At 47.4% G+C, this 14438-nt stretch overlaps 1 protein-coding gene across 1 annotated transcript in view; it reads left to right on the forward strand.

Moving 5' to 3' along the window:
* LOC144143436 (arylsulfatase B-like) overlaps positions 1 to 14438 on the forward strand; it is a 113468-nt gene that overhangs the window by 13627 nt on the left and 85403 nt on the right. The window contains exon 4 of the mRNA XM_077675191.1: positions 11490 to 11602. Within this exon, the coding sequence (XP_077531317.1) occupies positions 11490 to 11602 (113 nt within the window). The remainder of the gene's footprint in view (positions 1 to 11489; positions 11603 to 14438) is intronic.

A 14438-nucleotide genomic window follows, 5' to 3' on the forward strand; every position in this document is an offset into this window, starting at 1 on the left:
CATCAACAACAAACACACACGTATCTATGGCGATCACATCAATATTGACATGTTGTTGGCCACCCCGTTAAAGCTTAGTTTTGAGGTCCTCTCCACATTACTCCACATTCTGGTACACTGCCTAACTTTTTCAGTGGTAATTTTGAACTATCCCTGATAACGTTTCGTGTTTTTGCTGCGACCTGAGTGATTACTTAGCGATTTTTAAAAGTGCGGTGAAGAACAGTGTGAAACGATCTGTAGATTATGATTACTACTACCAATTTGTAACACAAGACGATCTGGATGGTTTTTGGAATGAAGTGCAAAATGCTATCTGAAGTGAAGCGTGCTCTTCTAATGAGGCCAAAATGTGACAGTGTTTTATTGATAAATGTTTCACTCTGTACAAGAAATCTGTTCCCGAAAAGATCAACTTTCTTTCATTGAAATCGTTATTTATGTCACAACTGAATTATTCATACTCTGGTCTAGGAGGCAACTAAACACACGAGTCTCGAGAAAGTGCCCATTTTTTTCAGAAGACTCTAACCATAATTTATGCTATACCGGGCCGCGTATTCCCAAACCATAACCCGTAGGGGCCCAGGCCGACCCCACCCCCTAAGCAGGGGCGCAGCCAAGGAGGTTAAAAAATTTCAATTTTTTAACTTCCTTGGACGCAGCACCGTGACGTCTCTACCTATATGTGCGTGACTTCATGCGAGGTCGATTTTTTTTTTTTCCCCTCCCCTCGTTTCGACTGCTTGGCAGGCGGCCGATGGTTTTGCTCCGTGGGCGGGGCTGGCCTGCGGCGCTGGTGAAGCTGACGCACATGTGGTAGAAGCTAACCTTTTGTACCTGAGCCCCTGATCTCTCCGCGCTCTTCTTGCGCACCTGCAAGTTGACGCTGACTTCCGATCGTGTTTCTAGATAAGCGCTGGACTCGGTGCTCGATGTGCGCGCGTGCGGATGGACGCTTTCACGCGCATGTGGCAATTATACACGGTCCGGAAAGCAAACACCCTCATTTAAAGCTCATTCTACAGCACACAGAAGGGTATACAATCGAGTTGGGTGCTCTTTCACTAAATACACACCTCAAAACACGATTCGGTGCTGCAGGTAAGGATTACAAGAAAGGCAGCCAATTACCCATGACTACATTTACAAACTGTCCTACTCTTGAGAAATATTACAGCTGCATGAGCTGCTACATTTTGCGCTTTCATAAGCACTATTACATTGAATTTCGTTAACATTACCTTCATTGCATTATTCTTTATCAGGAACAGTGCCACTAAGGAAAACAATGATATTTTGTTAACAGCAATGGAAGGTGTGAATCGCTCTTGCAAGGGTGATGCATTGATAAGAAAGACACCAGCTCAAATGTACACGTTTTACACTCGGTCATAAATTCTGCATAATTTGAACTGCTGGTCATAACAATTTAGGGAAACAATGTCGAAAATATATACCAACCACGGACTAAGTAAGAGTTGGATTGTACAGCAACTGAAGTACTCGAGGAGTTTGATATATGTATTCTGTACAGGGCTATTGACCACAATCTCTTCACTGAAACCATCAGGCCGAGTTTGATATCAGTAATCATGCGTGCTACCACTCACGCTGTTACCAATGCCGATTAGTTATTTTTAGCAATTTGTGCTTCATGCACACAGAGATTTTGCTGCATAAGATACGTTATTTATAAATAGACAGCTCCAGCAGGATCCGAATGGCGCTGATGCCCCCCCCCCTGTAATCGGGAAGGCACACCAAGTCGTTACCACTTAAGTTGGCTCTTTCCATTATTCGACCGTAATCGCCACCAGCTTTTAACTCTAGGTCTCGCCCCTGCGACTGAACAGGAACATGTTAGTCGGGTCCGTGACCATCCCACCGCACTAGAAGCAATTACCGAGTACGCCCTAGAAAACAGACTCTGCAAATTGGTGTAGCAGCCTGGCCGACTTTGTCTTTGTCTTTGCGGGGTGTCGACTTCTCTCCTCTTCTACTCTCGAAATTGCCTCTGGGTCACACTTCGTTCACGAGTTCGTCACTTGAAGCGACGAAGATGTCCACGACGCTGTCGGGCTGCGCCAGTAATGTTTGGTTCGTTGTTGAAGGTGGTTGGTGTCGTCGTGGAGGGTGGTGAAGGACCCGATGACGAGACGAGGCCAGTAGGTGATGTAGAAAAGAAGTCTATTTACACGTATTTACAAGAGACGACGAAGCATAACATAAGACAAGGAAAACTGGATTAAAATTAAAAGGCGCCGCAGCGCGCAAGGGGGTATCGCGGCACGATCCCTCGTGGGGGCCCGGAGGCCAAAAAGGTGCGAAACCGCCGCACGGTTGGCTGGAAAGATGCGTGGGGTTCTGGCGCCCAGAAACCGCCACGGGAGCGAGTCTTCGTGCGACCGCTTGCAGTCGCAGCTCTCGACAAACTCGTCGAAGCATGCGCAAGCAGGGCGCGAGCAGCGAACATGTCAACAAGGCAGCGAACATGCCAACAGCAGCGAACAGCAGCGAACATGCCAACAAGGATTTTGACCTCCGCTCCCCCCCTGGCCGTCCCCGAAGGTCAGGATGAAAGGAAAGCCTCCCCCGACGCCGCGTAAAAGCCGCCGGCGAGGCCCATACAAAGGGTTGCGACTGGCTGGCGTCGGCGAAGGCCGCCCCAACATTCCACCACCGAATGGGGAGACACAACAATGCCCAGGGAAGGGAGGGGGGTCATCGTCAAGACGGGGTTCATCGGCGCTGCAATCATTACAGCTCCCCTATCAAAAGCCTGTGTCAGGACTGCTTGGACTTCTACAGGCTCCAAAACAAAGTGATTACAGCGCGGATAACCCAACAAATAACAAACAAACGAAAAAAAACTCCGCGAGGAATATCCCTTGAGGACCGTATGCATTTGCGGTCAAGGAAAATTTGCGCATACGAGCAAAGCACAAAGTGAACTGCTACACAAAGGGAAGGAACAAATAATGCATAACACTCCCGGGGAACATCATGCAAACCAGCAGAATACCGCGTGCTGAATATAACCCCAACGGCAAAGGCACAACAAAAGTGTACTCGCTCGCGAGCACCAAGGGGAGCGAAGAAGGAAAACGGCAGGGACAAGAATAATGCAATTATGGAACAAAACGCAAGGTGAACGCTATCGCCCCCGCAAGCTTATGGCGAAAAAAAAAGAAAACCACAGCAGCGAAAGAAAAAAAAAACCGTTCATGAGAGTTCAGTCAGTGCACCACAGTTTTTCCTTTTGCCAGTAGCACTCGAATTAATCGGGTGCAGCCTCCAGGTGAGAGTCCACCTGGTTGTTGCACAAATCGCGATGTTCGGCTTTCGCCGCGGCATCAGGTGATCCGCCTCTGCAGCCCGTGCGGGAAGTCCACAATGCCAGAGCCACACGCATGACCAGGAGCCGAAGTAAGACGCTTCCCAACTCATGTACGTGTTTGACACCATCCCCTCCAGCGCATGCCAAGTTGTTCTCCGCTGCCCTTTTGTCGACCTTCGTTCTCATATCAAACCCACTGCATACCGCCGCCGCGGTGCCTGCCGTCTTTTTGCAACCGCAAATGTCCGAGGGAGCTACTGCCACCGGAAGCCCGTTTGAGCAGGCTCGGGCATGATTCGGCAAGGATTTCCGAGCAGTGCGGCGGTCAACCATGTTCGACGCTGCTGAGCTTCGTCTACGCCTGGGGGGATCAAAGAAGTCTCCCGGTGCACGACGCAAGCTTCTCTTTCTACTGTGCAATGGCTTGACAAAGCAAGGGAGCATCGGCGGGTATGCTAGGGCTCACGCACAAGTTTGAGCAGACGGAAGCTGAATGGCGTGCAAGTCCGGGTCTCTCGACATGGCACCACCGTCCTGTCCCCGTACTCTGCCGTCAGCCGCAGTGCCTGCAGGAGTTTTGCCACCGCAGCCGTCCGCGGTAGCGTCTGTCCCATGCAAACCCTTTGGGCAGGGCCGGTCGCGATACGGCAGAGATTTTGAAGCACCCAAGTCGGCGTTGGCTGTCTGACCGACCGCCTCTATTCCTACCGCCGTGGATCTCAGAGGAGACGCCTCGGTATTGCCCGGCTCTTTTGCTTTGCCCGCACAATCGCTGACCAAGCCCGCCACCACTTTCCCGGCGCATGCCTTCGCAGCGAGCGTGCCTGCCTGACCCGTGGCCTGAGCTGTCGACTCCGCTACCCTTGGCTGGGCAGCCGAAGTTCCGCCGACAATAGCCCTCGACGGGGGAAGAACCGCGGGGCTCGCGATCGCGCCTTCACGGGAAGACAGTGATACAGATTTCGCCGGCCTGGTCAGCTGATCAGGGGTGAAGATCCTTTTCAACACCGCAATTTCATTGACTGTGTCGAACTTTAGCTTGAACGGCTTAGTGGGGACCCTCAGCCCCACCAGCCGGCTGCCCACCTTGCATGGCCGTCTTTTAGAGATCCCGGACCCTGCCGCAGTGACCAGACGCGGCCTTTCCCCTGCCTCGGAATCAGCTACCTCAACCCACCGTTCCCTCTGAGGGGTGGGCTGGCTTCGCGATCGAGATAGCGGTAACGGCGGCAGTCAGCGGACGAGTGTGTTGTCTGACCACAACTGCAGCACGGCCGCACAACGTTCTCGTTTCCCGGACGCGCTAGGAATTCCGCTTCATCCAACCTTACAAGCCGCTCAAGCACTCGTGTTTTTGCGCGTTCAGCTTCAAGTTCGTAATCTCTAGCCATGGCGGGCCCTGGCAATGAGGATGTCCCTTCAAAAAAAGTAAAGGTGCAGAGACGGACCACTCACCGTCGATGACACGGCCGCTCCGCTGTACCATACACGTCAGTCCCACTCGTCTCACGCGGGGATCGGAAGGTCCTGAAGTGAAGTTTCCCCGGCAGGAAAACTAATCCATTCGTTGTCTCGTAGGCGGCTCGCAGCCGCCCTGCTTCGTCTTTGTCTTTGCGGGGTGTCGACTTCTCTCCTCTTCTACTCTCGAAATTGCCTCTGGGTCACACTTCGTTCACGAGTTCGTCACTTGAAGCGACGAAGATGTCCACGACGCTGTCGGGCTGCGCCAGTAATGTTTGGTTCGTTGTTGAAGGTGGTTGGTGTCGTCGTGGAGGCTGGTGAAGGACCCGATGACGAGACGAGGCCAGTAGGTGATGTAGAAAAGAAGTCTATTTACACGTATTTACAAGAGACGACGAAGCATAACATAAGACAAGGAAAACTGGATTAAAATTAAAAGGCGCCGCAGCGCGCAAGGGCGTATCGCGGCACGATCCCTCGTGGGGGCCCGGAGGCCAAAAAGGTGCGAAACCGCCGCACGGTTGGCTGGAAAGATGCGTGGGGTTCTGGCGCCCAGAAACCGCCACGGGAGCGAGTCTTCGTGCGACCGCTTGCAGTCGCAGCTCTCGACAAACTCGTCGAAGCATGCGCAAGCAGGGCGCGAGCAATGCCGCCTCCCCCACAGCAGCGAACATGCCAACAAGGATTTTGACCTCCACACCCCCCCTGGCCGTCCCCGAAGGTCAGGATGAAAGGAAAGCCTCCCCCGACGCCGCGTAAAAGCCGCCGGCGAGGCCCATACAAAGGGTTGCGACTGGCTGGCGTCGGCGAAGGCCGCCCCAACATTCCACCACCGAATGGGGAGACACAACAATGCCCAGGGAAGGGAGGGGGGTCATCGTTAAGACGGGGTTCATCGGCGCTGCAATCATTACAGTATACAATGTGAACTGTCTGCAGCGTGCACTGTTTTCAGTGTGAACCGCATTGTCCACAGTGTGAACTGTACATTTAAGTGTGAACTGTGCGTTTTGCTGCCACTGACTGACTTTAATGTGTTCATTTTGCGATTAGGACCCAAAGACTGCAACTGTGTTCAATGTGCGAGTGGTGACCTTCCCCTTTTCTCCTCATCCTTGCTTCCCCAGGGCCCCATGGCCTGTCATTTAATGCAGTGTTACACTCACTCAGATACGTATATTATTTTCGCTGGGATTAATGAGTAGTTGCCCGTGAGCTTGAAGTCACGGTAGTCGCAGCAGAGATAAAACTAAGTAAAAAAGTTATCTCCTTGGCGGACTATTTTAGCGACAGTGATCTCGGAGTCCAAATAGCGGCAAAAAATTCTCACTTTTAGAGATCCACTGATGGGTATAGATGAGCAGTTTGGGTCTGTTTCCTGCGACGCATTTTTAGCTACCACATATATATATTTCTGTAGTGTCTGGCCTTTTAATTCGCCAGCATTGTGTCACAGCTCGTGCCTCAACTGTAAGCCACACACACGAAAAAAAGTATACAAATGTATAAACAAGAAATAGCAGGAAAAAAATATAAATAGTACAACACAAGTTGCCCACGGAGCGAAACCATCGTCCGCCCGCAAAGCAGCCGAAACGAGGGGAGGAGAAAAAAAGAAAAAATCCACCTTGCATGAAGTCGCGCACATATAGGTAGAGACGTCACGGTGCTGCGTCCAAGGAGGTTAAAAAGGTGCAATTTTTTTAATCTCTTTGGCTGCGCCCCTGCATAGGGGGTGTGGTCGGCCTGGGCCCCTACGTGATATGGTTTGGGAATACGCTACCGGGCCATCACTCGACAGCATGCTTTTTCAACCTGCCAATGTGCCGCAATATTTTGTGCGTACCAACTGCGGTTATCCTCAGTTCATGAGAACCAACCTAAACGACATCTGATTATGATGATTGTTGTTTTATGGCGCAAGGCCATAAAAGGCAGCCTATCAAATTATGGGAGCATGTGGAGTTGACAAGACATGTGCCAAGGATCACTAATAAATCCCGCGCCATCTCCACTAACGCGAAACCAATGGAGGGGGAAACAAGGAGTGTATAAGTGTAATCTTCGCACCTTGGCGTTTTCAGCCACAGAGATAAACCCGTAACTTCAAACCGGGTGACTGGCGAAGGATGCAGTGTATAAGTGTATTCTTAGCTTATTCCTTCAACACGCTTATTACTTCAACACTTTAGCCTACGGAGATGAAACCATTGGGGGTAGGGGTATACAGCTTTGCTGCAAGTTTTGTGTCTTTGAATCCCGAAGCGTTCTCGCGCGAGCCGTTAGAAAACGCGTGTCCCTGTGTGTTTTTTTACTGAGCGCCTTTCCAACGGCGCTGAAACGTTCAAGCGCGAGGCGTTGCAAAACGAGTGTTCCGGTGTATCATTTTAGTACGCGTTACGTTCTAGGCGAGTCCTTCGAAAACGAGTGCCCCGTTGGTTTAGTACCGTGACTACATAAACTACGACGACATGAGACGACGGCGGCATGAGACGTTGAGAGCCCTAGCTTGTAATTAGCTTGTCTTCTAAACCATAACCGTAGTGACGCCTCGGACAATGTAGGGTATACAAATGCTGCCTTATAATTTTCATTCACTTTAGAGCAGCTTAGAGAGATATGTCTTAGATATTTATTCATGCTCCTTATCAGACCTGCGCATTTATTACCCTAACTTCCACCTGTAAGAGGTGTTTTCGCTATATATTTGAAATGTTGGGCTTCCCAAAACGTTCATCATTGAATATTGTTGTGGTGGTGCACTTTTCCTTGTGTGTTTCTTTCTGTGTTTTCTTTATTGCCAGAGTGTACGTTTTTTTATATAATCCCTGCATAGTCACCTGAGATTTATTTCCTTCGCCCTTGGGTTACGGTGTAGTATATTTAATTTTCTGTATGCAATAGTGCTGTCATTTTCCCTTTTCGTAAGTCACACAATTTTGGGCTTGCATCATTATAAATGCACGCTCCTGTACTCTGTAGCGCACCAAAATATTGTAAATCCCTTGAAGCTTGTATTTTTGATACTCACTGCTATTCGGAGCGGGAATAAACAATTCAAATTGAAAATCACTTGAAAATAACAACACGAATAAACTGCGATGCTACCCAGGAAGTGTCTGGGTTCATAATGAAGAAGGGAAGGTTTTATAGCAACGAAACGCGTTGCTAGGACACACCCACGAGCATCGGTGTGCGCCGATGCACGTTATTTTTTACAGTGTAAACCTTCGTAAGGGGGCCTCTTCATAAGGTAGGCATCAGCATGGAGCTGGCCGGCGATATGCTGATAGTGGTGGGGATATTAGTTAAAATAATCTAAGAAACAGTAGCGCTCCAGAAGCAAAGACGCTCGATTTTCTGCGCTTACAGTGACACCATGCGCTGTGTTTTTTACGCTGCACCTCCTTCGGAAATTGTCAAGCTTGCCTTTCACCGGCACAGTGTCGAACAGCATTAAATTTCCTCTTTTTTGGAATTTCTCGTTGCAAAAACTTAGTGCTGAGGTTGGTATTTTACGTTTCACTAGCTCTCTCTTCACCTTAAAGCCCACAGCAAGAATTTCCAAATGTATGCCATTATTTCCTTAGCAGCAGCAAAAAAATTCTTGAAGGCATTTGTACGTCTGCTGATGCTCTTTGAATGCGAAAACGTTATACCACCGTAATCCGCGAATCGGCTAACAGCCCGTAACAGCGTTGTTATCGTGACCTAATCCCGCTGATTGATGATTTGGGTAGTTACAGTATGTGCGTTGTCGTCGCCTCCAACAGCAAATATGTGAATTGATGGCGCGTTTTGAAGCGCAGTTGCCATCTAAATGGACTGCCATCTTCATCTTGAGTGGTTATTTCGGACTTTTGGTACGTACACAATCAGAATCTTCGTTAGGTAACGTTAGCGTTTCGTTTTCTGTGCATCGAGCAACGTCGCAATCAATTTACAGCAGGCCGCGCACTCTTGTTGATGACCCTAGTACTGTAGTCTCAAGCTTAGAATCCGCGTCAGCGATGCTAAACCCAATGATGACGTCAGACGACAAGACGCTTATTCCTTCAACAAGCGTGCGTTTGTTCGCTTCTTTTTTTATGCCTTTATGGTTTGTCTTTACGGTTTCTATTATGCCTTTACGGTAACCAGACAAAAGGCCTTCCGGAACTTTCTTATTGAGGAGGAAATAAATTCAAGGTAGAGGGTTCACTCATTTAAAGAATGTAGTCACAATAAGAAAGATGCCAATTTTATTGCGATCTTCCAAAAAATAAGCGATTTATTAAAGGAACGAGATAAAGCAGTGGCTACTCCCCTGCTTTATGACGTCACAGAATATTGTTTGTCTGATTAGCGGCCACCCGCCTAAGCCGCCACTAAGAAACAGTACTAGAGGCAGTGAGACAAGTGCCAGTTAGTTGGCTCATGGTCGTAAAAATTTGTAAGGGGACCAATAAAGTGCGATGGAGAATTTGAAAACATGTATGACCCAGATGGGCTCTATATACAAACTGTTTATCTCTCGAGAGTTCAAGAAACCTATGTAAAAACATCACGCAAACATATTTCATACCTAGAGGAACCCGTCAAAGAATGTGATGCCTTTACCAACCAGTGACAAGGATGGTGCGCTTATGCCTTTGTCATTCGCTTTTTTTATGTAATTCGCTTCATAATTGTTTAGTCAGTTTATTGCCGGGCCGCTTCAGTAACATTGTTTTTTTGCGGTAGTGGCTCATACCCGCATCTTTAACACTGGTAACTCGTGTGACCGCCTAAACATGTGAGTACTCCGGTGAGACCGCGGGCCGCTCATTGAAGCATCGGAAAGGCTGTCCGATAAATAAATGGCCACAATTCAGTGGGATATCGTAAACCACGTCGCGTATGCAATCGATGAAACGAGTTGCATGTATCTTTGGACACAGCGCTCTTCTGTGACCCACCTATTTTATAATCCTCCATTAGATTCTATTCGCGCTGTTAACATTCCTCATGAGTTCACGATTGGAGTGACGCCTCTTGTTTCCTTTACTTGCATCACTTGAACGTTGAAGTTTTAAATGCCGCTCTTTACTACTTGTTCCCTTGTTATGTTGCAGCCCTTCAGCATGATATTAAGGATTTTGCCAATATTTCTCGCCTTTTTGATTAACCCGTCTTTTGTGGCCAGAATGAAGCTGAGTGAGCTACCAAGAGCCACCTGGTTCAAATAAAGTTGTATGTTCTCCTCATGGCCTCTTTAGCAGATAGGAATTTATTTTGTAGCTTCCTTACACAAGCACGACACCCTGGTGAAATATAACTCAAGGACAATTTACCATGCCTTCGCATTTAAACACGCAAGCACACCTAAGTCATCCTTCTGTGCCAATTTCTATGTGGTGTAGCCGCATAGTAGTGGTAAATCATCTTGCGTGTCACTTCGTGTCTCCAGGCTTTCAATTCCGTTCCTTTAACCAATATATTAAATTTCGGGTGAGTGGAGTTTTGGGTCAACAGCAGCTTAGAATGCCGGGTTTTTCTCCTCGTTAGGACATAACGCTTTCCCAAAAATTGCGATTTTGGGTGCAGTATCAACAATGTCGGCGCTCTATTTTTAATCTTTCTGACACCCCTGAAGCTTCTACTCACCTCGAAGGTTTTCTAAACAGACTGGCAACACCTATATATCATAGGGATGGCATTAATTCTCACCATTTTATACTTTGCTTCCTCTAGTACCACGTGGCCATTGCCAACTGTGCCAATCGGATATTTTTTTGGTAATCATTTTAAACGTCGTCCGTTCCCTCAGGCTTCAGACAAATAAATTGTGATTTGCCTTCAGCGTAGCTTTATTTTGAAGGTGTCTTAACAATTCCTAATTTGCCAGTAATTACGGCGAGGTGTTCAAGCACCCCGAGTTTACGTACGAAGCGGCGGATAGACGTGTTGGGTCGTCGGTGCTGTCTATACAGAGAGACTGCTCTTCATAAAAGTCTGCACTTTTATAGCAAACTTGAGATAAACCATGGGATTTTTATGGTACAGATTGTAGCTTGCTAGCGGCGTTACAAAGATTACAACACGTCGATTGCAAGTGCGCGGCCTAACGTGCCGCCAAGGGGAAACGTTTCTTCATTGTTGCGGTTGTGGAAGCAACTGTAATAAAGAAACTATACTTTGAATTCTGTCGTCGATATGGCCGTGGAGGGGTTAGAGTACAATATGTGGGATATGATGCTGGCCGGGACCAGTGCGAGCGCGCTCTCCTTCTGGTGCCTCACATAGTGGCGTAGCTGCGCCTCATCAGGGGTTTACTTGTGCTGTGGTTTGATTCAGCCAGTTGGATAGTACGGATGATTTGCGGTGTCATTTGAATGTCGTGCCAAGGATCTTGATGTTTTAGGAACTAGTACACATCATTTATGCCTTTGACATTTTTCATTTATTTGCACAACGTATGAGCAGTATTCTTTCTTTGGGCGCTGTCACTTAACATTGGAATATGTGAACAGAACCTTTGCCAATTTTTTAATTTTGTTGGATAGTTATTTCATTTCAAATACCCCGAAGCGGTTCGTAAATTTTGTTTCTCGCGCCAAGAAGTTCGGGGGAAGACTTCCTGTCTTCTTACTACACATTGTACTAGCAGAAAAGCTGTCCCTGTTCTCTTCATACTAACACTTGTATCAAAATTTATATTTTAAAAAAGGTATGCAACACCGCACGTTATCTCCCATGGAACCAGCTGCCTTACCGCTTCACCTGAAGATTCTTCCCGAACATCTGAAACACTTGGGATACGAAACCCACTGCGTGGGAAAGGTAAGCACCAAGTAAGAGTAAAAGTAAAGGACCTATCGGCTATAAAAATAAAAATTAGCCAACATCAACATCAAGGGATAGATAACCATTGATACTTTGTGTCATTACAGATCAATCCCCAAACTCATAACTGTCTCTGCGACTGCTTTTTGAATCTTACCCAGCAGCTGTTTGATTCACCCCATTATAACCAACCATCTCCAAGCATGTTTACTGACAAAATAAGAAGTCTACTGCAGTACACTGTTGTTATATGGTGCTTTCAGGGGAAACGAAATATCGACGTGTTTGTTTTTTCGCTGAATTGGAAAAGAAAAGAAGTGCATGAGACATCGCGTATTCAGCAAATATTATATTCAAATTATTGCTTGGAATCTGCATACGGGAAAGTTCCAGAGTAGAATAAAAATAAACTGTATTGAATATTTTGTAAGCAATAGCTTTACGGCCATACAGTTTAAAGAAGGTGTTTTAGCTTCTATTGCAGCATAGTAATGTTAATCAGTTTTCCGCAATTAAATTGAGGTATGCCAAAAGAGTCCTTTATGATGTAAATGTCTTGGCTGTATTGGGTTTTCGGTGCTGTGGTCTTTCAATCTGTAAGTACAAAGATGCCATTGCTTGTAGGTACAGATGATGCCTTTATTTAAGCAGAAACCTTTCTTGGACCTCCCCAGCCTGAATGTCGGATGCGTTTAAAGGACTTTTTTTCAGGCTTGTTTTGTTCAATAAAGATTGCTTGGGGCAGTTGGGATAGTATTTCCCTTTGAGTCGACTCGATGTCTTAAAGCACTATCGTTTGGAGAACTGTGTGATTTTGCTATTCCGTCTAAATGTTTGACTCCCGACTACCGTAAACCCAGTCTCCTGTACAAAATCAGCGGTGCTCAGGCAAAGTACTAGCAACTTGGGGTTGAACGGTATCTGTGGGAGTGTGAAGAAATATCACCACGAGAGAAGGTTTCCGCTGGTTAAGAATAATGAACCTCCAAACGGGTTTGCATTACTGAAAATAAAAAATGGCACTTTTTTATCCGGCATGTTTGCAGTGATGATATAAATAAGAGGGAACACACGAAAGAGCCGGCAAAAAGTAAATGTCTGACCTCTACTTTTATTCTTATTCTCGTTTAAAAAACAACTACAATGCCAAGCACTCCCAGCTTTCCATCACATATTCGCCCCGTTAGTTCATTAAGTAAAGCGTTGCCGGGCCCAACGCAACAACTCGGGTCCGGTGCCCCTCGCGGATTCGGTTGGTATAGGCCGAGTACTACAAATCCTCCTGCGTACACATTTCGGTGCACGCCACCAATTCTCTACTGGCTTTAGTTATAGGGTAGCCATGGGATGCGATGCGATGCTCCTCATTGCCCATGTGTAGGTTCGGGTCTAAAGGACACTAATGTTTAAAAGCGATACTCTTTTTTCGGTTTGCTAAAGGCAAACATTTTGCTCTGTTTATCTTTATGTCTATCCATCCGTCCGTCCGTCTGTCTGTCTGTCCACAAGACCATCTGTACACCCAACCATCTGTCTGTCTGTCTGTCCGTCTGATTCTGTGTCTCTCTGTCTGTCTGCTGTCGTTCTGTCTGTCTGACTGTCTGTCTGTCTTTCTGGCTGCCTGGCTGGCTGGCTGGCTAGCTGGCTGTGCGTCTAAGTGTCGGTATGTATGTAACTGAAGCGTGCAGTATATATAGTGAGGAAGTCCCAAACAAATCAGGCTGCTCTTATGTGGTACAAAATGTTACATTATCCAACGGAAAGGAAACCGTGGGTGTAGGAGGCAAAATACGAGTACATAACCAATAGTACCAGGCCTCTTAAAATAAAATTGTAATAGGTTTCAGAATAGGCAAAAGTCCCGGGCTATCTCCATTACTGTGAAACCTGGAGGGGGGCGAAGCATGCAGTGTGTAAGTGTATTCCTAGCACCTTGGCGTTTTCGCCAGCGGAGATGAAATTTTTGCGGGAGTGGAGGAATACAGCTTTGCTGTAAAAGTCTCGTGTCTTTCAAGCCTTAAGCTCTCTAACGCGAGGCGTAAACGAGTGTCCCAGTGTTTTTATCACGTGATAGGAAGCACTTCAGCACGAGGCGTAAACAAGTGTCCCGGTGCTCTTTTTCAGTACCCGTTACGAATCGTTCAAGTACGAGGCGTAAACGAGCGCCTGGTGTTTAAGCACCGTGACTACATAAGACGAAGATTACAATGACGAGAGGAGACGCCAACATCCGCAGCCCCTAAGGAACTTCGCCCCTAAAAACTACGCATTAACAACGCAAATGAGAGGGAGATAAACTCAAACAAGTATAAAGATTCCGCACGAGCAGTTCCAATGTAAGCAAAAAGAAAAGAAGAAATAGAAGCAGCACCTTCAAACTAACGTCGCCGTATATTATTCGCAATGGCGGCAGCAGAAAACGGTGAAACAGCCATTTCTCCGTTACTCGCCCTTTTCCTTCACCGCTCGCTATCCTTCGGACGTGCTGCCGGCCTGAGTACCGTCTGCTGGGCAGTGCCACTTCACGAAAACTGTACGGACCAATTTACATTGTTTGTCCGGGCTTCGAAAGATGGTGGTCCGACGCCTCAATGCTTAAGGACCCTAGGGCGCGTAGTTTCTCCGCTGATCTTGTGGTGCGGCGCGCTGCGGCGGTTACGACTCAGGTGTCTCAACTGCTGTCATTAGAAGGCGACTGACGTGACAGGCAAAGTTATGCACGCGTCGCTCTGCCAAGAGACGGCCGTCCCCATCTAGGAAGCGGAAAGTTGCAATTATCTTTGCATAGCCTGAAAAGCATTCATTAGGTGCGAGACAAATGGGAGAGGAAAAG

The sequence above is a fragment of the Haemaphysalis longicornis genome, unplaced genomic scaffold (assembly GCF_048455015.1).
Source record: "Haemaphysalis longicornis isolate Haplotype H1 unplaced genomic scaffold, Haemaphysalis longicornis Haplotype H1 scaffold_6, whole genome shotgun sequence".
Taxonomy (NCBI): Eukaryota; Metazoa; Arthropoda; class Arachnida; order Ixodida; family Ixodidae; genus Haemaphysalis; species Haemaphysalis longicornis.